At 45.8% G+C, this 21,230-nt stretch overlaps 2 protein-coding genes across 2 annotated transcripts; one reads left to right on the top strand and one right to left on the bottom strand.

The window, feature by feature from the left end:
* Window positions 1-1,674: 1,674 nt before the first annotated feature.
* CIDEC (cell death inducing DFFA like effector c) lies at window positions 1,675-9,699 on the bottom strand. Its single transcript, XM_079712507.1, has 5 exons — window positions 9,632-9,699; window positions 8,333-8,486; window positions 5,290-5,448; window positions 5,018-5,205; window positions 1,675-2,240 (listed from the first exon to the last, which is right to left on the bottom strand). Exons 1-5 carry the CDS (start codon window positions 9,682-9,684, stop codon window positions 2,078-2,080), a joined length of 717 nt encoding a protein of 238 aa, XP_079568633.1. The 5' UTR covers window positions 9,685-9,699; the 3' UTR covers window positions 1,675-2,077.
* A 6,370-nt stretch (window positions 9,700-16,069) lies between these two features.
* On the top strand, window positions 16,070-18,978 carry JAGN1 (jagunal homolog 1). Its single transcript, XM_079712508.1, has 2 exons — window positions 16,070-16,268; window positions 18,029-18,978. Exons 1-2 carry the CDS (start codon window positions 16,180-16,182, stop codon window positions 18,489-18,491), a joined length of 552 nt encoding a protein of 183 aa, XP_079568634.1. The 5' UTR covers window positions 16,070-16,179; the 3' UTR covers window positions 18,492-18,978.
* Window positions 18,979-21,230: the final 2,252 nt, after the last annotated feature.

Genomic DNA, 21,230 nt, shown 5'->3' with positions numbered 1-21,230 from the left:
TATCTGTGAATCCCAAGCTCCTAATGTGTCCCCCGTCCCCCTTCCCCTTCAGTAACCATAAGTTTGTTTTCTATGTCTGTGGGTCTGTTTCTGTTTTCTAAATAAGTTCATTTATGTCATGTTTTTAGATTCCACATAGAAGTGATATCATATGATATTTGTCTTTCTCTGTCTGACTTGCTTCACTTTTTGTGATCATCTCTGGGTCCATCCATGTTGCTGCACATGGCATTATTTCATTCTTTTTTATGGCTGAGTACTAGTCCATTGTATATATGTACCACATCTTCTTCACCCATTCATCTGTTGATGGACACTTAAATTGCTTCCATATCTTGGCTATTGTAAGTAGTGCTGCTATGAGCATTGGGGGGCACATCTCTTTTGGAATTAGAGTTTTTGTCTTTTCCAGATACATGGCCAGAAGTGGGATTGCTGGATCATATAGCAGCTTTATTTTTAGTTTTTTAGGAACCCCCATACTGTTCTCCATAGTGGCTGCACAATTTCCATTCCCACCAACAGTGTAGGAGGGTTCCTTTTTCTCCACACCCTCTCTAGCATTTATTATTTGTAGACTTTTTGATGATGGCCATTCTGACTAGTGTGACATGATACCTCATTGTAGTTTTGATTTGCACTTCTCTAATAATTAGCAGTGTTGAGCATCTTTTCATGTGCCTACTGGCCATCTATATGTCTTCTTTGGAGAGATGTCTATTTAGGTCTTCTGCCCATTTTTTGATTGGGTTTGCTTTTTGTGATATTGAGCTACATAAGCTGTTTTTATGTTTTGGAAATTAAGCCCTTGTCAGTTGCATCTTTTGCAAATATTTTCTCCCACTCTGGAGGTTGTATTTTCGTTTTGTTTATGGTTTCGTTTGCTGTGCAAAAGCTTTTGAGTTTATTTAGGTTGCATTGGTTTATTTTTGCTTTTATTTACACTATTCTAGGAGACAGATCCAAAATAAATATTGCTGCGATTTATGTCAAAGAATGTTCTGCCTCTGTTCTCCTCTAGGAGTTTTATAGTATCCAGTCTTACATTTAGGTCTTTAATTCATTTTGAGTTTCCTTTTGTATATGGTAGTAGAGAATGTTCTAATTTCATTCTTTTACATGGAGTTGTCTAGTTTTCCCAGCACCACTTATTGAAGAGACTGTCTTTTCTCCGTTGTATATTCTTACCCCCTTTGTCGAAGATTAATTGACTGTAGGTATGGGTTTATTTCTGGGCTCTCTATTTCCTTCTATTGATCCATATGTCTTTTTCTGTGCCAATACCATGCTGTTTTGATTACTGTAGCTTTGTAGTATTGTCTGAAGTCTGGGAGGGTTATGCCTCCAGCTTTGTTCTTTTTCCTCAGGATTGCTTTGGCAATTCTGGGTCTTTTGTGTTCCCAAAGTCCTTCTGGTAGGCAAACTTATTTTGGAAATTGTCATTTACCATATTGATTACATGATCTGCTCAAGCCTCAGATTAAGCAGACATTAGTTTCAGAATTAACTGTAATTTTTTTGTTGTTTGTTTTTTTGGTAGAAAAAGTGCTGTTTCCTATAACCCCACATTATGGAGAATGGTTTGACAACAGAGTTCTCTCTTCCCGTAGACCTTACCAACCTTCCAGATAGAATCCCACCCTCACCTCACAAAGAACAGAAGTAAAGAAGATGTATCAGCATAAATAATTTATTACGAACTCTCTAGTATCATACACGAGTGGGTTGACAATTCACTCAGAAGCATTTGGGACAGGAGGCCAGGAGGTAGGCAGTGTAATGAAAGTGTAGCATGTGAAGACAGGTTGCTGAGGGGCAGCCTTCCTACCATAGCCTGCTGGTGACCAGTCTTGGCCCGCTAAGCTACCTGGGGCAGGAAGGAGCCCAGCCAGGCCAAGAGCCCTCAGTTCTCCTTTGGCCAGCCCAGCCCAGGTTTCCGGCCCTTCCCCCTGCTTCATCATTCATGTTCCTGTGGGGCTGAGGGAGGTGTTGGGAAGGTAAGAAGCTCTCTAGCTGCCAGGCTTGTGGGTGCTACCAGCTGAGCATGGGGTCCCCGGTCTACTCCTTGGCTGGGCTTTCATTGCAGTATCTTCAGACAGGTCGGGATGAGGGATGGGGCTTTGCTCTTGGGGGGCTGCCCTCCCTCTGTGGCATCCAGGAGCTGCTGCAGGTAACAGGAGGTGCCGAGCAGCACGTGGCCTGTGGCCTGCATGCTGAAGAGGGCCCAGCGGAGAGCTTCTCTGGGTGGGATGAGAAGGCACTAGGGTCAAAACACAAAGAAAGCCCCTTCCTCCTCCTCCTCCTAAATGCCTGCTCCCCCACGCTGCATTCATAACTTCATAAACTGTAGAGTGTTGTGCAAACAGAACAGATGCTGCCCTCCCTCAGCAAATGGGACAGGGTCTACAGTGTTACCTGCAATCGTACCTTAACTGAGACGTCCACAACCTCCCTCTTCTCGTGCAAAATTCAAGCTCATTTAACAAGGCCTTTTATTTTTCTAATGCTACTTTGGGCCAGCCAGACTGACCTCTGTCACGTGACTCTGCCGTTCACAACCTCTGTTCTAGACAGAAGTGTTTCCAAGTCATTTGTAGTCTAGCTAATTTTCAGAGTGCTGGACGTGAAGATCTCCATGTCTGGTGTTGCAGTGTACTGAGGACAGAACTCCAGTCAGACAGGCCTGAGTGCTAACTCAGTTTCATTAGCTGTGGCAACCTTGGCAAACTCCTATAGCTCTGAGCTTCGGCACCCTCATCTGTAAAGTGAGATCATACCATTTTGATCCCACACAGGGTTAGGAGGATGAAATAACATAAATCACTTAACACAGGACCTGATATGTAGAAGAGAAGGGGAAACGTAGGGTCAAGACCAGCTGGTGAATGCTTGACTACTTTAACCAACTTCTTATCCAGATCTGTTTGAAAGAGACAGGTGAGGGTGACTAGGGGTGTCTAGTCCTAGGAGGGGTCAGGGAGAAGAAAACAAAAGGAACATAAATTCTTTCTGGCTGATATTAAAACTTGTCTTCTATTAACCTTCATTCAGTAAATGAACTTATGTTATGGCTGAGGTGGAGGGGGGCGGGAAGACAGTTAGAATCATAAACATCTATACATGAAAATACTTAAAAAATTTAAAGGTGAAACCTGAGAAGTATACCCATTTCTCAAATTAGAGAACTGAGGCTTCAAACCAGCTGTCTGGACATAAATAGGAATGAAATTCTGACACATGCTACAATATGGATGAACTTTGAAAACATTATGCTAAGTGAAATAAGCCAGACACAAAAGGGCAAGTATTGTATGATTATACTTACATGAGTTGCCTAGAATAGGAAAATTAATGTAGACAGGAAGTAGAACAGAGGTTAGCAGGGCTGGGGGAAGGGGGTGTGGAGAGTTAGTGTTTAATGGGTACAGAGTTACAGTTTGGGATGATGAAAAAGTTCTGGAAATAGATGCACAAGTAACTGTTGCACAACACTGTGAATGTACTTAATGTCACTGAATTTTATACTTAAAAAAAAGTGGTTAAAATGGTAAATTTTATGGTATATGTATTTTACCACCATTAAAGAAAAAACACTTGCTGACACCACTAAGTCATTCCACTGATTCCAGCTTGCTGTTGTTTTTTGTTTTTCTTTTGGGACCAATATGCCTACTGTGTTTAGGTCTGAGGGGCCCACTTCCCCTAGATGGACTGAGTTTAAAGGCTGAAACTTCCTGCTCTAGATTTTGCAATCTGCAAACTGCTGGCAGCAAGCCCAGATCAAGAGGGGTATATGATATGGTATAAGAGGAAAATGGAACTTCTTGCCATAGAACGAGGCTCAACCTGCCGCTGAGGGTTATCTGTGGCAGGCAGAACCATGCGGCCTCAGGTCCCTCATCTGCGGACTGGGAATGCAGAGAATAAACTCGGAAAGGCAAGAAGGTCTGGTGTGCTCTAGCTGCATACGTTCTGGCAGAACTCTGGAAGGAGTAGGATTTCTCAGAAGCCCCTGAGAATGAGGATCATATGCATCTTCATTCATTGTACAATTATTTGAATTATTGCTATGTACCAGCATTCACCAAGGTATTGGAGGCAACAGCAATTCTTGCCCTCATGGAGCTTGTTCTGACATCTTATTTATCTCTGTGTCTCTAGCTCATAGCATAGGGCCAGGACACAGAGTGCTCAGTAAACACTAAATGAAGCAACTGGGGAGGAGTAGCATCTGTCAGAAGTAACTGGCAAGAGGCTAGCTTTGTGGTTTTCGACTATTTGGATGCCTCTGCCTCAGTGGCTACATCCGCCTAGTGAGGTAAGAATTCTCTAGAGCACCACTGGAATAGCTGAATTTGGAAATCACTACCATAACAGTACTTGTCTTATGATTAAACATATTCCCATGCTTCCTGTGATACTTGATTAGACTTTCAAAAGTAAAGTAAAGTTTCTTTTAAAGTTCATTAGATGATGCAAATGACTTTTGTCCATAGACATACAAATTAATTCCGTTCTATGGAAGGACAGTTATTTCATCCCTCCCACCCCCATGGAAAAATCCAATTTTGTATTTATAAATAGCTCGGCATTCTTGTTGGATCTATATATGGGTGGGATTTTGAACTGATTGTAACTTCTTGCTGGTTCCCTCACTAGTTGAGTTCAATAAAATTTTTGACATATTTTTGCTCTTCTAATCAAAAGATTAGAAGACTACTTAGGAAAACTTACTACTTTAGGTGAAAAATAATTAGTTGTTATAGTGGAAGGTAATTAGAAAAGCTAAATGTATCCAGGTTCCACCAGCAGAAGTATATGTATCCCTTTGGCATACACTACTATAAAATAAAACATGAATTCAGCCATAAAGTCCTAGACAAATGCTAATTGTCATGCTTTGTCAGCATCAACACCAGGCTCAGGCTCCGAGAAGTCTGAGGTGCATGGGAGAAGATAGTGCCATCTCCCATTGCTTTGTACCCAGCCTGTCCCCAGCTAACCCCAATTCACTCACTTCATGACACGCCTGGCCCCGTAGCAGCGCAGATCATAGGAAAGGGAGTATGTGCCATAGAGAGTCGCCTTCACGTTCAGGCGGCCAATGAAGTCCTGTGGGTTCACCTTGTACAGGTGGAAGGTTACTCGGGCCACATCGATCTTCTTGGCAGGCTTACGGGAGAGGGAGAGCTGGTACCTAGTGCCCTGCATCAAGACAAGCATGTGGTTGGCACCCCTCAAGGATTTCTCCTAAGCTCCCAGTATTCTCCTTGACAGGTGGGATGTCACCTGCTCTGATGGGGGCTGCCATTTCTGCCCCTTATGGAGGACCATGAACACGGTGTCATCTGTCAGGGATTGGAAATACTCTTCTGTCTCTACAGTTGTGCCATCTTCCTCCAGCACCAGGAAGAAAGGCTTGTCTGCCAGCATCAGGGTATCCTGGACCTGGAGAATAAGGTAAGTGATGCTTCTGCCATCACATGTAGCCACAAAGCTGGTATGGGGAAGACCCACATCACACACCTCAGCTGGCACACCTCACACACACACAAGTGGGCCGGGATTTATGGGATGGGACTGGAACCCAGGGCTCTTGCTGTGAGATCACCATCCAAAGAACCTATATTATGGTATCCCTTGGTATCTGACTTCATGGTTAATATTCTAGAATAGTGCTGTCCAATAAAAATATAATGGAAGGGACTTCCCTGGTGGTCCAGTGGTAAAGAATCTGCCTTGCAATGCAGGGGAAGCGGGTTCGATCCCTGATCAGGGAACTAAGATCCCACATGCTGCGGGGCAACTAAGCCTGCGTGCCACAACTACTGAGCTTGTGCGCCTCAACTAGAGCCCGCGTGCTGCAGACTATAGAGCCCACACACCCTGGAGCCCACGCGCCACAACTAGAGAAGAGAAAACCCGCATGCCACACCTAGAGAGAAGCCCACGCACCACAATGAAAGATCGCTCATGCCTCAACGAAGATCCCGTGGGCCACAACTAAGACCCGACACAGAAAAAAAAAATAAATAAATAAAAATAAATAATACATAAATCTTAAAAAAAATATAATGGGAGTCACACATGTAATTTTTAGTTGCAATATAATTTGCATGCCATAAAATTCACTCTTTTAAAGTCCACAATCCAGTGGTTTTTAGCATATTCACAAAGTTGTGCAACTACCACCACTGTATAATTTCAAAACATTTTCAACCCCATTTTTACCCCATAGAGAAACCTAACCCCATTAGCTGTCACTCCCCATTTCCTAGCCCTTGGCAACCTCTCCTCTTCTGTCCATCTCTGTGGATCTGTCTATGCTGGACATTTCATATAAGTGGAATCATACAATGTGTGGTCTTTTTATACTGGCTTCTTTCACTTAACAAGGTTTCAACGTTCTTCTATGTTGCAGCATGATTCTTTAGTTTTTTATGGCTGAATAATATTCTACTAAATAGATATACCACATTTTTAATCCATTCTTCAATTGATGGACATGTGGGTTGTTTCTATTTTTTGAGTATTATGAATAATGCTGCTATGCACATTCATGTACAAATTTTTGTGTGACATGTCTTTTCAGTTTTCCTGGATATATACCTAGGATTGGAATTGCTGAGTCATATAATAACTCTACGTTTATTCTTCTTAAGGAAATACCAAACTGTTCTCTGAAGCTGTTGCATGATTTTACATTCCCAACAGCAATTTCTCCACATCCTCACCAACACTTATTTTAGTCTGTCTTTTATTTTAGCCATTCTAGTCGTATGACGTGTTTTTGATTTGCATTTCCCTAATGACTAAGGGTGCTGAGCATCTTTTCATGTGTTATCAGCCGTTTGTACATCTTCTTTGGAGAAACATCTACTCAGATTCTTTGCCCGTTTTCAACTGGATCATCTTTTTACTGAGTTTTAAGAGTTCTTTATATATTCTTGATACTAGACCCTTATCAGATATGTGATTTGCAAATATTTTCTCCCATTCTGTGGGTTATCTTTTCATTTTTTTTGATAGTGTCCTTTGATGCACATAAGTTTTTAATGTTGATAAGGTCCAACGTTTTTCCCTTTGGTTACTTGTGCTTTGGTGCCATATCTAAGAAACCAAGGTTATGAACACTTATACCTATGTTTTCTTCTAAGGGTTTTATAGTTTTAGCTCTACATTTAGGTCTTTGATCTACTTTGAATTAATTTTATATGTAGTATGAGGGAGGGATCCAACTTCATTCTTTTGCATTTGGATAGCCCATTGTCTCAGGAATATTTGTTGACAAGCCTATTCTTTCTCCATTGAATAGTCTTGGAATCCTGTTAAAAATCAGTTGACCACAGATACATGGATTTATTTCTGGACTCTCAGTTCTATTTAGTTGATTTGTATGTATTATGGGCTGAATGCTATCCCCCCCAAATTCATATGTTGAAGTCCTAATCCCAGTACCTCAGAATATGACTCTATTTAGAGATAGAGTCTTTAAAGAATTAATTACATTAAAATTAGGACATTAGAATGGGCCATAATCCACTATGACTTGTAAGAAGGAAAGGTGTCTTTATAAAAAGGAAAGATTAGGACAAGTTACTCCCAACCAAGTGTAGGGGGAGCACGGAAATGGGGAAGGGTGTCATTCTTGCCCAGTGTTACTACCACCCACAAGAGCTGTGTGTCCTTGGTTTCCTCTCCGCAAGCTTACCTGATCAATAGTTTTTACTTTTTTTTTTTACCATGCCAAGGGGCATGCGGGATCTTAGTTCCCTAACCAGGGATTGAACCTGTGCCCCCTGCATTGGAGCAGGAAGTCTTAACCACTGGACCACCAGGGAAGTCCCACCTAGTCAATAGTTTGAAGAAAGTCTTCCACAGCTGTTAACAAAGCTTTGCATGGAAGTCCAATGTAGGAGACAGATTGAAGGAGAATTGCCCTGCATGAAGGTAAGGGAAGGAGATAGGGAAGGGAATCTCTAAAATCTTGCTCAATACTCCAACTTCTGGGCAATTCTACAAGTTTAAGTACTACTGGAAAAGGGAACCTAAGGGTCCCTCCAGTAAGAAAAATAGACTCCAAATATACCACTGACCTATTGTTAGTATCAGATGGTAATGTACTGCCCTCCCCCTGTCAACAGACAGACAGGATTCCAGGTGGGCACTACAAGCCCACTGGAGCTGCCATTAGAAAGGAAATCTTTTCACCATCTAAGCCATGAACTCCATCCCTGCTGAACTCCTAGCTCATGATGCAGAGGCAGCTGTTGGGGCCATCTCTCAGACAAGGTCCCCATGGTGGGCTGTGCAGAGGCAGGCCCATTCCTACCTTGAGGCGGAGGTCCTCAAGGCTGTGTGTCATGATGCCCTTCCGCACACTCCGGTCAGCACTGCTTACTCTGCAGGGCCGGGCCCTGGGGGCCTCCGGGCTGGGCTCTGACAGCAGCTTCTGGGTCACCACCGAGGTGCTGACTGCCACGTACCTGGAGGCCATATGGAGCATCAGAATGAGCTGTGTGATGCCTCCCAGCCCTCAACGCACAGCAGGGTAACTTACCCTCCCAATCCTCTAGGCTGAGCTCGTCATATTCCTCCTCCCCTACCACCCACCAAACCTGCTCTAGATAGTCTTCCTCAAAAGCCTGCTGGGTTGGTGCATCGTTTTTTTTTTTTTTTTTTTTTTTTTTATTTATTTATTTATTTAGGCTGTGCCAGGTATTAGTTGCGGCTCGCGGGATCTTCATAGTGGTATGCAGGATCTTTAGTTGCAGCATGCGGACTTCTTAGTTTTGGCATGTATGTGGCATCTAGTTCCCCGACCAGGTATCGAACCCGTGCCCCCTGCATTGGGAGTGCGGAGTCTTACCCACTGGACCACCAGGGAAGTCCCTGGATCAGTGCATCTTAAACTTTAGTGGACACATCACTCCCCTGCTGATCTTGTTAAAATGCAGGTTCTGATTCAGTAGGTCTGGGTAGGTTCTGAGATTTTATGTATGTAATGAGTTCCCAAGTGATATTGACACTGCTGGGTTTCAGACCATGACAAGTAGCCAGTGATAGAAGACTACCCCACATTTGCCCAATTACCACTTTCCTCTCTTAGCCTCATTCTTCTCACCTGTAATGTGAGACGAAGTGGCAAAGCTGAGGTCAATATAAGACAGTTTTGAACTCAGATACACGATGTAGAACAAAAGGAGTGCAGTGAACCTAGATTTTGGAGTCAGGCAGACCCAAGTTCGAATCCTGACTCCACTACCCATTTGCTAGGTGACTGAGAGAGCCCACCCTGTGCCTCGGTTTCCCCATCTGTTAATTTGGCATAATAATCCCCACTTCCCAAAGTTGTGGTGAGGTTTAAATGAGATCAGTAATGAAAGCATCAAGCAGTATCTACCTCTTTCTACTCAATGTGTGATATGGGGGACTCTGGGGGAGAGACAGCAGCATTAATATCTCCTGGGGGCTTGTGGGAGGGGCAAATCTTGCGTCCCACTCCAGACCTCCTGAATCAGCACCTGCATTTGAACAAGACACCCAGGTGACTTGTGTGCCCATCGAAGTTCAAGGTCTGCCCTACAGCTCACAGTATCTCCCCTTCCCTTCCACGCTTGGCTCTCCTCACCTGGCGAGGGAGCTGGGGTAGAGGAGGCTGAGGGACTTCATGGCGTGTTCCATTCTCGTCAGCTGGACAGCGTTGGCCCTGGGAAGGAAGCAGAGACAGCTCCTTAGGTGGGGATGGGAGGGTCCCCTCTCTCTTGTCTTTTGACACAGAGCAACCCCACCTCCATCCAGCAAGCCTCTGCTCCGGTCTCCCCTAGCAGCTCACACACACACAACTCCCCCAGCCCTTCCCCTGTCCCACCCACGTACGCCACTGTGACCAAGCTGGAGACCCCCTTAGTGCCCAGGCTCAGGCCCCCTCAGCAGCCGCTCCTCCCTCCCCAGCACCACTCACTCCATGTTTCTCTGACCCTGGCTCTGGTCACACTGATCAGGGTTTGCAAGTCGGGACTGAAGAGGCCCTGCCTGGTTAGTTCCTGTCCCTGGGGGCAGAGTCCACTTTATGCTGGCAGGAGGCGAGTCACACCACCTTGCACTGCTGGGGACCTTCCCTCACCTGTTGTTCAGAGACCTCCCAGGCCAGGCAACCCAGTCTAAGCCTGCTCTCTCCAGTGGGTCCTTGAGCAATCCGAACCCCTCCTGAGGGTTCCTGCTGGCCAGAGACTTTCTACCATGATGGAACCGTTCTGTATCAGTTCTCTCCAATACTGGAGCTGCTAGTCCCACATGGCGACTGAGCACTTGAAGTGTGGCAGTACGACTGAGGAGCTGGATTTTTATTTTTATTGAATATTAACTAACTTAAATGTACACAGCCACTGTGGCTCAAGGCTGCTGGCAGCCATGCTGGGCACTAGCCGACGGCCCTGGGCTGACCTGCCAGCCTTTCTCTCCCGAGTCTGCTCGGTCCAGCTCCTGCAGGCTCCAAGCCCTCCTGCAGGCAGTTCCTCCACCTGTAATGCCTCCCTTGGCCCAGGGCTAAACATTTGCAGCCCTGAAGCCCGAGTTTCACCGTTTTCCATGTCTCGGAAAGCCTTCTTAGAGGCTCACAGAATTTCCCCTTCATCCTTGCACTTCCTTCTTCCTAGCCAAGTGGGCCTCAGTGTCTGCTTCTGCCATAGCAGCCCCGCTCCTTGGGTGCCTCGCCCTGAGATGTTCTCCCTTTCCCAGCCCCCATGCAGACAGGGCCTGCCTCAGAGCCAGGGGCCCAAGGAGTGCATGGAACGCAGCCCCCTCCCCAGTCTTTCCTTCTGACAATGCAGGGGACGCCCCAGGCCAGCCTGTCTGTGAAAGCCCTCTCCCCGACTTAGCACTACCCACAGCAGCTTGCTTCAGCCTCCCTCCTCACTCCCAATCGCAAAACTCCACCCAGCCCCACCTCAATGGTTCCCTAGGAGCCAGAACCAAAACAAAACAAAAAACCCAGAATAAGAAACCTTACCTCCCGCTTCCCAGCCTCCTTACCTTCCAATACTGCCCTGCTCAGCCCAGCCCTCCCTCCATTTTATTTCCAGCTCCCAGGGCAGCCCCTCCCATGGCCTCCAGCCCCAGCTGGAAAAGAGCACAGGCACTGAGTGTGCAGCTCTCACCCTTGGGATGTCAAGCCATCCTCGCTTCCAGAAAAAGCCAGAAAGGAGGGGTGGAGGCATGTTTTGAAAGATTTGGGGCAGAGTATGGCCCAGGACATGGTACTGGGCACACAGGGCACAGGAGACAGGCAGGTGTGCATGGTGGTCTCAGCTCTACCCATGTTCGCTGTTGGAGTGTAGACAAGTTCCCTTAACCTCCTGAGCCCCAGTTTCTCTCACCTCTTCAACAGAGATAATGACTCCTGTCTTAATGATCCTAACCGAGGTAAGGATTTGTAACAATAAAAGTAAAGGGCTTGGGCTTCCCTGGTGGCGCAGGGGTTGAGAGTCCGCCTGCCGATACAGGGGACACGGGTTCGTGCCCTGGTCCGGGAAGATCCCACATGCTGCGGAGCGGCTGGGCCCGTGAGCCATGGCCACTGAGCCTGCGCGTCCAGAGTCTGTGCTCTGCAACGGGAGAGGCCACAACAGCGAGAGGCCCATGTACAGCAAAAAAAAAAAAAAAAAAGTAAAGGGCTTTGCAACAGAGATACTTAATAGATAGAAACAAATATTGGTGTTATTGATAATATAATTATTTAATAATAGCAGATAATTTAATAATAATAATAAAGACTAGCTAAAATGTGTAGTGGTTAAGAGTGTAGTAAGATCTATGACCCAGCAGTTCTACATATACCTAATATTTGGAGTTATATATATATATCTCCAAGGGAAACGAAAATCTATGTCCACACAAAAACTCATACACGAGAAAGTTCATAGTGTTATTCATAACAGGCAAAATGTAGAAACAACCCAAATGTTCGTCCATTGATGAACAGATAAAAAACTGTGGTATATCCATAAATGGAATATTATTTGTCAATTGAAAGGATATATGCTACTACAGTACATGGACAAACGTTGAAAACATTATGCAAAGTGAAATCACAAGGGATTTATTATGCAAACATTATGCAAAGCCAGTCACAAGAGATCACATACATACTTGTATCATTCCACTTGTATGAAATGTCCAGAATAGACAAAACTATAAAGACAAAAAATTAATTAGTGGTTGTTTAGAGGGGCTGGGGAGTGTAAGGGGAATGGGGACTGCTAGTGGGCATGGGGTTTCTTTCAGGGGAGCCAAAAAAAAGTTCTAATCTAGTAATCTAAACACAATCTACTTTGATGATTGTGCTAAGTCTATTTGGAGGTTGTACAACCCTGCAAATATACTAAAACCATCGGATTGTACACCTAAGTGTGTATGGTATATGGATTATATGTCCATAAAGCTGTTTTAAAAAAAAGAGTTCAACCTCACCTTTCTTTTAGAGTTGGATTTTTCACACTAATGCATCAGAATCACATGGAAGGCTTGTTAAAAATTAGATTGCTGGGCTCCACCGCAGAGTTTCTGACTCAGTATGTCTGGGGTGGGGCCTAAGAAAGTGTATTTCTAAGAGTTTCCGAGGTGATGCTGACACTGTGGCTACTTAGGGACCCTATTCTGAAAACCAGCAGTCTAGCATTAGCTGTGTGATGTAACTCATCTAAGCTTCAGTTGGATCTAACAAATGGGGATTAAAAATAGTTCCTACCCCACTGGGTTGTCATGAAGATTAAATGAGATAATCGTGAAAAGTACTTGATAAAAAGTTTAGTGCGCCCTTCAGGCTCAATAAATAGCTAATCATCATCATCATCATCCTATTACTTATATCTAAATCCTTCCCTATAAAAGCTTTCAGGCAACCATCATTCACTCACTCAACAAATACTTATTAGGCACTTACCGTGTGCCAGCCCTCCTAGGGTCTGAGAATACAGCAGGAAACAACACAGCCTTGTCCCACACTTCAAGGAGCTGACATTCCTGGAGGAAGGGGGAACTCAGACCATGAACAAATATGCAAATAATCAAGATAATTTCAGATAATGATGTTCTGGGAAGAAAACAACACAAGGTGATATGATAGCAAATGGCTGGAGAGCTAGATTGGCCTGTGGGCTTAAAAAAAGGCCTCAGGGCTTCCCTGGTGGCGCAGTGGTTAAGAATCTGCCTGCCAACGCAGGGGACACGGGTTCGAGCCCTGGTCCGGGAAGATCCCACATGCCGCGGAGCCACAACTACTGAAGCCCATGCACCTAGAGCCCATGCTCCGCAACGAGAGAAGCCACCGCAGTGAGAAGCCTGCACACCGCGACGAAGAGTAACCGCCACTCGCCGCAACTAGAGAAAGCCCGCGCGCAACAACAAAGACCCAATGCAGCCAAAAATAAATAAATAAATGATAAATTAATTAAAAAAAAAAAAGAAAGCCTCAGAGGTGAGCTTTCAGCTAAATCCTGACTGATGAGAAGTCAGTCTTTTCAAGACCTGGAGTGTCTTGGTCTGTTTGGGCTGCTATACAGAATACCATAAACTGGTGGCTAATAAGCAACTTATTTCTCATAGTTCTGGAGGCTGACAAGTCCAAGATCAAGGTGCTGGTAGTTCTGGTCTCTGGTGAAGACCTTCCTGGCTCACAGACAGCTGTCCTCTGTCTGTGTCCTCACCTGGTAGAAGGAGCAAGAGAGTCTCTTTGATAGGTACACTAATCCCACCACCCCCAAATCCCACCTCCAAATACCATCACATTGGGGATTAGGTTTCAACATACAAATGGGGGCAAGGGTGGGGGACACAAACATTCAGACTACAGTGTTCCACCCGGGACTGGAATCCAGTCTTTTGAAGTCCTGGGGGTGGGCTGGGGGCATTCAAGGCAAAGGAAACATCAGTGCAAAGGATTTGAGAAGAGAATGAGCGGGGTGAGGAGACAGGAACACAAATCACGAAACTTCAAGACAGACCAAGAGCCAGAAGAGAAGTACCAGTACTTCAGGGAGGAAGTTCTGGGGAAAGGGTTGGGGCCCCTCCCTTGGACGTTCATGCCTCAAATATTTATTGAACATCCAACATGTGCCTAGTGTCTCATGATAAGCCAATGGATGACTCAGAAGCAGTCTGACTCAGAAGCCCTGATGAACATCATGGAAATCACACACAGAAAAGAAAAAGATAAGCACAAGCTAAAGCCAGAGAGTGTCTGTGGGGGATGGAGGAATGCTTGGTGAACCTGAGGATTCTTCACAGTGCTTAGGAGAAGAGGATAGTTTTGTTTTGTTTTATTTTGCGGTTCGCGGGCCCAGGGCACGAACCCGTGTCCCCTGCATCAGCAGGCGGACTCTCAACCACTGCGCCACCAGGGGAGCCCCCAAGAGGATAGTTTTGGCTCATTCATAATTTATGTATTCAGCAAGCATTTCTTATTTATTTATTTATTTATTTATTTATTTATTATTTATGGCTGCGTTGGGTCTTCGTTGCTGTGCGCATGCTTTCTCTAGTTGCGGTGAGCAGGGGCTACTCTTCGTTGCGGTGCACGGACTTCTTATTGCAGTGGCTACTCATGTTGCAGAGCACGGGCTCTAGGCACGCGGGCTTAGTAGTTGTGGCACACAGGCTCAGTAGTTGTGGCTCAAGGGCTTTAGAGCGCAGGCTCCGTAGTTGTGGCGCACGGGCTTAGTTGCTCCGCAGCATGTGGGGTCTTTCCGGACCAGGGATCGAACCCGTGTCCCCTGCACGCATTTTCTTAACCACTGCACCACCAGAGAAGTCCTGATGACTCGGTTCTTACCCCTCTCTTTGAGGCGCTCACCTCTAGTCTGGGAGGCAGATGTCTGAGCGTGGTTCTCAAATGCTGAAATGCATAAAATCATTTGAGCACCTTGGAACAGAGAAGGACTCTAGTTATGAAGCAAAATTGAGAAGCCAAAAAAGAAAAGACTATATATTCAACCTTATGAAAAAACTATTCTGCATGTTAAAATTGTAACACCATGAGTAAAGTCAAAAGACATACAATAAATAGGAAAAATATATGGCAACTAAAATTATAGACAAGAGGTCATCTCTCTCTCTCTCTCTCTCTCTGCCATCTGTATATAAATTAGCAAGACCAACAGGGCAGTAGAAAAATAGACAAAGGATACAAACACAGTTCAAGGAAATGAAATACAAATGACTCAAACATAAAAAGATACTTCAGTTTTTTCAGATAACAATTTTGAAATTTTCTTGTTTTATGTATTTTTTTATTGTGGTAAAATGTACATAACATAAAATTAACTATTTTTAAGTATACAGTTCAGTGGCATGAAGTATATTCATACAGTTGTGCAACCATCATCACCACATTCCTTGGCAACCACTACTCTGCTTTCTGCCTCTACCTAATTTTTTTCTTTCATGGCCTTGACATTTCTTAAAAGTATAGTCCAGTTATTTTGTAGAATGTCCCTCAATTTGAGTTTATCTGTCACCTCTTCATGATTAGATTCAGGTTAAGTATTTTGGGCAAGAATATCACCTCAGTGATGCTGTGTCCCTAATATTAGCAGGAGGCATAAGGAGTCAGTTTGTCTCACTTCTGGACAAGTTAACTTGATTACTTAGTTAAGGGGGTGCGTGCCAGTTTTCTCCACTGTAAAGTTACCGTTTCTTCTTGCAAAGATTAATCTGTGGGGAGATACTTCGAGATTTTGAGTGTGAAAGATGCACGCTCTTGGGAAAGTCACAGAAACCTTCCAGGCATCAGTGTCTCCATCTGTGAAGTGGGAACAGAGACGTCTTAAACTCGAATTAAAGAAAGTGTAAGCGCTCGAGAGGCTGGAGTATCAGCTCCCGACCTTGGCAAAAAGAAAGACGTGCTAGGTCTTAATTTTCTGCGCGCTCCAAATGCTGGGGAGAGACGGACAGGGCGGGGCCGAGAAGAAAAGCGTGTGCGTGTATGTGCGCGTGCGCAGGGACGTGACTACAGAGTCGGTCCTCCGGAGACAGAGAGGCCGGAAGTTGTCCTCACAGAACCGCTCGGCTGTTGGGTGGGCGGGGCTGAGGCGGTGCGCATAGGGTTGGCAGGCATGTTGGTGGTGGTCTAGTCGCTGAAGCTGGTCGGCGTGAAGGGCTCCAGGGCTCTGGACAGGGAAGATGGCGTCTCGGGCAGGCCCGCGAGCGGCCGGCACCGACGGCAGCGACTTTCAGCACCGGGAGCGCGTCGCCACGCACTACCAGATGAGGTATGAAGTGAGGCGAGGAGCTCGCAGGGCCTGGGACGCGACGCCGGCCCGGCCTCAGGTCTTGCTCCCCAGCCCGCTCTCGCGCACCTGCCAAGTCCCCTCCTACTGCGACGGCCCGGGGCCGGCCCCCAATCCCGGGAAGCCCTGTCGCTCCTGTGAGCTCCACCCCTTGATCCCGCTGTGCCTTGAGGGGTCCGGCCCCGCCTGGGCTCCGGTGTCTCGGCGATGCTGGCCCCGGTCTCTGACCTCGGGAACCTGATTTCTAATTGAGCCTCAGTTTGCTTATCTGGCAAGGGAAAATTAATCTACCTTTTCGGTCTTGGTGATGAATTAGTGAGCCAATAATCGCGTACAGAGCGTAGCATAAGATCTAGCACATAAGTCTGCCCAGTACGCGGTAGCTGTTATATTTTGGGTTGTTTGGGGGATTTGGACCTTGAAGTCCAGACTTACTCTGCCTCACATGAGTTTTATGAAACCCCACACATAAGGGATATTGCTACATTCGTTTATTCGTTCAACAAATATTTATTGAGCTTCTACCCATCAGGCATTGTGCTAGGCCCTGAGGATAGAATAGCGAAAGCAGCCCTGGTCTTTGTATTCATGTTATACCTTCAATAAAAAAGTTTATTGATAAACAAAACTGGTCCCTGCCTTCATGGAGCTTGAAGTCTACAAGTGACTGATTCCCTTCCCGCCCCACCTTTCCGCACTTTCTATAATGAATATTTTAAAAAATAAAAAAATTTTAGAGATTTTCTTTACTTAAATCCATTGAAATTTCCCAGAATCTTTTCCACGTCTTTTTCTCCACAGTTTTAAAGAATGACAAGCTCTTTGAAACCTCACTTTATTCTTATCCTTAGACCCTTGTCTAAAGGGCACCTCACAACTCAAGCCAGTGTTTTCATGCCTATCTAGAGCAGAAACTCTGCTCTGTGAAGGTGTGAAGGGGATGTATTTAGGACCTGAGGGAATTCAAAGAATAAGAGAAAATATCCTTACTTTAGACGAAAAATGTACTCTAGCTGGAGAAGTATGGGCAGCCTGAGTTGGTTTCCTTGCTGCCAATACCTCCTTCCATAGGCTTATTCTCCTGTGCTACAGAGTTCACTTTCATTTTTTTTTTTTTTTTTTGGCCATGCCATGGGGCTTGCAGGACCTTAGTTCCCCGACCAGGGATTGAACCTGTGGCCTTGGCAGTGAAAGCCCAGATTTCTAACCACTGGACCGCCAGGGAATTCCCCAGAGTTCTCTTTCTAAACACAGCCCTGAGTTGCTCTTCTGTCTTTAAAGTGACTCAGTGATAGTCTTTGCAAGTTCATATCCTGCTACTCGCCTCTCCACCGCAGTGTAGTCCTTCCACACCCAACCATTTGCTGTCCTGGAACACAAATGCTTATGCCTTTTTGCCTGCATGCTGTTACCTCTGCTTCGAATGTCCATCTCCGCCCGCATCTCAGAGCCTAGCTCAGATAACACCCTTGTCCAGACAGCCTTCTCAGTCAACTCATCTCAATCAGAATTTGTTACTCCTGCCTGTGATTCCATATATTTTGCAACATAGATTTACTAGAGTTTTTCCAGTTCGTTTTCTAATTGCTCTTTTCTTCCTGTGTACCTTGTTCCCAGCCTCCAGGCAGGAACTATACCTTATTCACGTCTGTTTCCCAGTGTCCAGTATAGTTGCCTGACATAGAGTTGGTGGTCAGGAAATTTTGAATGAAAGGTCCTTCTCCCTCTGCTCTGCCCCACAGTGTGACCCTCAAGCATGAAATCAAGAAGCTGATCTACGTGCATCTGGTCATATGGCTGCTGCTGGTTGCCAAGATGAGCGTGGGGCACCTGAGGCTCCTGTCGCATGATCAGGTGGCCATGCCCTATCAGTGGGAGTACCCCTATTTGCTGAGCATTGTGCCCTCCCTCTTGGGCCTCCTCTCCTTCCCCCGCAACAACATTAGCTACCTGGTGCTCTCCATGATCAGCATGGGGCTCTTTTCCATCGCTCCCCTCATATATGGCAGCATGGAGATGTTCCCTGCTGCACAGCAGCTCTACCGCCATGGCAAGGCCTACCGCTTCCTCTTTGGTTTTTCTGCCGTCTCCGTCATGTATCTGGTGTTGGTGCTGGTGGTCCAAGTGCATGCCTGGCAGTTATACTACAGCAAGAAGCTCCTAGACTCTTGGTTCACCAGCACACAGGAGAAGAAGCGTACATGAAGCCTGCTTGATGAACTACTGTGTGAGGTGAAGCCTGGGCCTCCCATGCAGTGGAGTGAGAGGGTGGAGGAGCTGTTCTAAGACCCCCTTCGGTGATTTTGGCAGCCGCGATGTTGGCAGCGAGTGCCAACTAGGCCCAAGTTCTGCAAAGCCCCTTCTGTTGCCATCAGCTGGTAGCAAAACTATGCTTAATTTACTCCTGGTTGGTGGAACTGGGTGGCAGAAGCTGTGAAACAAATTTCAGCTGGCTGAAGTTGAGATCCTTCTGAGTGTTTCATCCTTGCCTCTTCTCGGTCATTCTCTCTGCTTCCATCCATCACCCCTTAGCCACCGAGACTGAAGGAGATAGGGAATAAGTCACATTCTACTTCAGTCTATGAGTCATGGGGCAGGAAACATTTGAGAGGCTGCTCCCCTTGCAGGCTGTGGTCTCTACTGTGAAACGTTTTAATTGGAAAAACCTCAATAAAGTTACAACTGCGTTGTCCCCCCTGTGTTTTGTGTTCGGCATCTGATAGAGTGTGAAAAGTGTGTTGTTTGAGTGGCCTTAGTCACTAGGAGGTACATAGAGGCTCCCCGAGAAAACTGGCAGTGGCGGCGGGGAAGTGAACTGGACATAGGGAACTTAACTCATAGTTGCAACCCTGCAGCTGATTGGCAGGAACTACTGTGGGCCATACATTTAACCTCCACCTCTCAAATGGTCCGTTCTCATTTATCCAGCTTGGGTTGTGGGTTCGTCTTTTGGTTGGATATTCATGTTTATCATTCAGTGTTAACAGTGTTAGTTATGTGTCTAATACTGTTTTATGGTATCCAAAAGAATTTTAAAGTATCCTGCATATAGAAAATTTGCAATCTAGGTGAAATGTAGTATCCATGTGAAACAACTAATGAACACAGTATGTAATGGTGTGGAGCAGAGAAGTTAAAAATAGAAGTGGGAAAGAGATCTGTGAACTAAAGGCCCTTCCACACACAGAAGTCTGACACAGTAAAAATTTATTGCATGGAAGATGTGTTTTGGGCTTCCCTGGTGGCGCAGTGGTTAAGAATTCGCCTGCCAACGCAGGGGACACGGATTTGAGCCCTGGTCCGAGAAGATCCCACATGCCACGGAGCAACTAAGCGCATGCACTACAACTGCTGAAGCCTGCGAGCCTAGAGCCCGTGCTCCCCAACAAGAGAAGCCACCGCAATGAGAAGCCTGCGCACCACAACAAAGAGTAGCCCCCGCTCACCGCAACTAGAGAAAACCTGCGTGCAGCAACGAAGACCCAACGCAGCCAAAAATTAATAAATTTATTTAAAAAAATAAAAGATGTGTGTCCCTTTGCTCTTACCCACTTGACTTTATCGTGTCTGGATGATGCCCAGATCTCTAACTGCAGGTCGCTGCCCTTTCCAGAGTTATAGTCATTCTGTTCTATAAACATCAGGTATGGGGCTTCCCTGGTGGCGCAGTGGGTAAGAATCCGCCTGCCAATGCAGGGAACATGGGTTCGAGCCCTGGTCCGGGAAGATCCCACATGCCGTGGAGCACCTCAGCCCGTGCGCCACCACAAGTACTGAGCCTGCGCTCTAGAGTCCACGAGCCACAACTACTGAGCCAGCGTACCACAACTACTGAAACCCACACACCTAGAACCCATGCTCTGCAACAAGAGAAGCCACCACAATGAGAAGCCCGCACACCGCAATGAAGAGTAGCCCCTGCTTGCCGCAACTAGAGAAAGCCCGTGCGCAGCGACGAAGACCCAACACAGCCAAAAGTAAGTAAAAACAAAAACAGTAGGTATGTACTCAGTCTCTATTAGGTACTGGCAGTACTTCTAGGTACACAACCTTTAGATGTCCTGATTATCATTTCCAACTCAGTGTGTCCTAAACTTAACTCTTTGCCTTCTACCTCATATTCATTCCTCTTCCTGCATCCCTGTGTGCAAGTGAGTATGCCAAGAGTACAGCTCTGGATCATCATTAAGTCCCTACTATGTGCCATTTTTTTTTTTTCTTTTCTTTCTTTATTTTTGGCTGCGTTGGGTCTTTGTTGCTGCGCGCGGGCTTTCTCTAGTTGCGGCGAGCGGGGGCTGCTCTTTGTTGTGGTGTGCGGGCTTCTCATTGCGGTTGCTTCTCTTGTTGTGGAGCATGGGCTGCAGGTGTGCCGGCTTCAGTAGTTGTAGCACGTGGGCTCAGTAGTTGTGGCTCGTGGGCTCTAGAACACAGGCTCAGTAGTTGTGGTGCACGGGCTTAGTTGCTCCGTGGCATGTGGGATCTTCCCGGAACAGGGCTCGAACCCATGTTCCCTGCATTGGCAGGCGGATTCTTAACCACTGCGCCACCAGGGAAACCCTATGTGCCATTATTTTTTGAACAACCAAAATTCCTTAATCCTTTTCAGACATTTCCAAAGTGTGGTTCCAGTGCATCACTCCTGATTTATCTCCTGATACTGTCACTCACACACTGTCTGTCTCAGGAAAACCTCTTATGAATCCCCATATTGGTTCCATGTTTTCCCAGTTTCCTTAAAAATTTTCCTTTTCTGCTTTTATACTTCTTTATTATAATCTTTCAAGACCTAGTTTTATATGGTAATTCTGGAGCCTTCTGGCTACTTCAAGGAGTGAGGGTTCTTTCTTTGAATTCACATGGCATTTTAATTTTATCTCTTCTACTGACAGAATTACTAGTTTACATGTCTTTTCCTCACCGCTTGCTCTGTACCTAGTGTGCAGC

Source organism: Hyperoodon ampullatus (assembly GCF_949752795.1).
Source record: "Hyperoodon ampullatus genome assembly, chromosome: 10".
Lineage (NCBI taxonomy): Eukaryota > Metazoa > Chordata > Mammalia > Artiodactyla > Ziphiidae > Hyperoodon > Hyperoodon ampullatus.
The sequence above is the reverse complement of the archived record's forward strand: the minus strand, read 5'-3'. Positions and strand labels throughout refer to the sequence as shown.

Bases quoted from the DNA above. Each gene is read 5' to 3' on its own strand.
- JAGN1 (XM_079712508.1), top strand. From the start codon at position 16,180: ATGGCGTCTCGGGCAGGCCCGCGAGCGGCCGGCACCGACGGCAGCGAC. The intron at 16,269-18,028 runs GTATGAAGTGAG...TCTGCCCCACAG, and splicing joins GCCACGCACTACCAGATGAG to TGTGACCCTCAAGCATGAAA.
- CIDEC (XM_079712507.1), bottom strand. From the start codon at position 9,684: ATGGAACACGCCATGAAGTCCCTCAGCCTCCTCTACCCCAGCTCCCTC. The intron at 8,487-9,631 runs GTGAGGAGAGCC...TATGGCCTCCAG, and splicing joins TACCCCAGCTCCCTCGCCAG to GTACGTGGCAGTCAGCACCT. The intron at 5,206-5,289 runs GTGACATCCCAC...GTCTTGATGCAG, and splicing joins GGCAGCCCCCATCAGAGCAG to GGCACTAGGTACCAGCTCTC.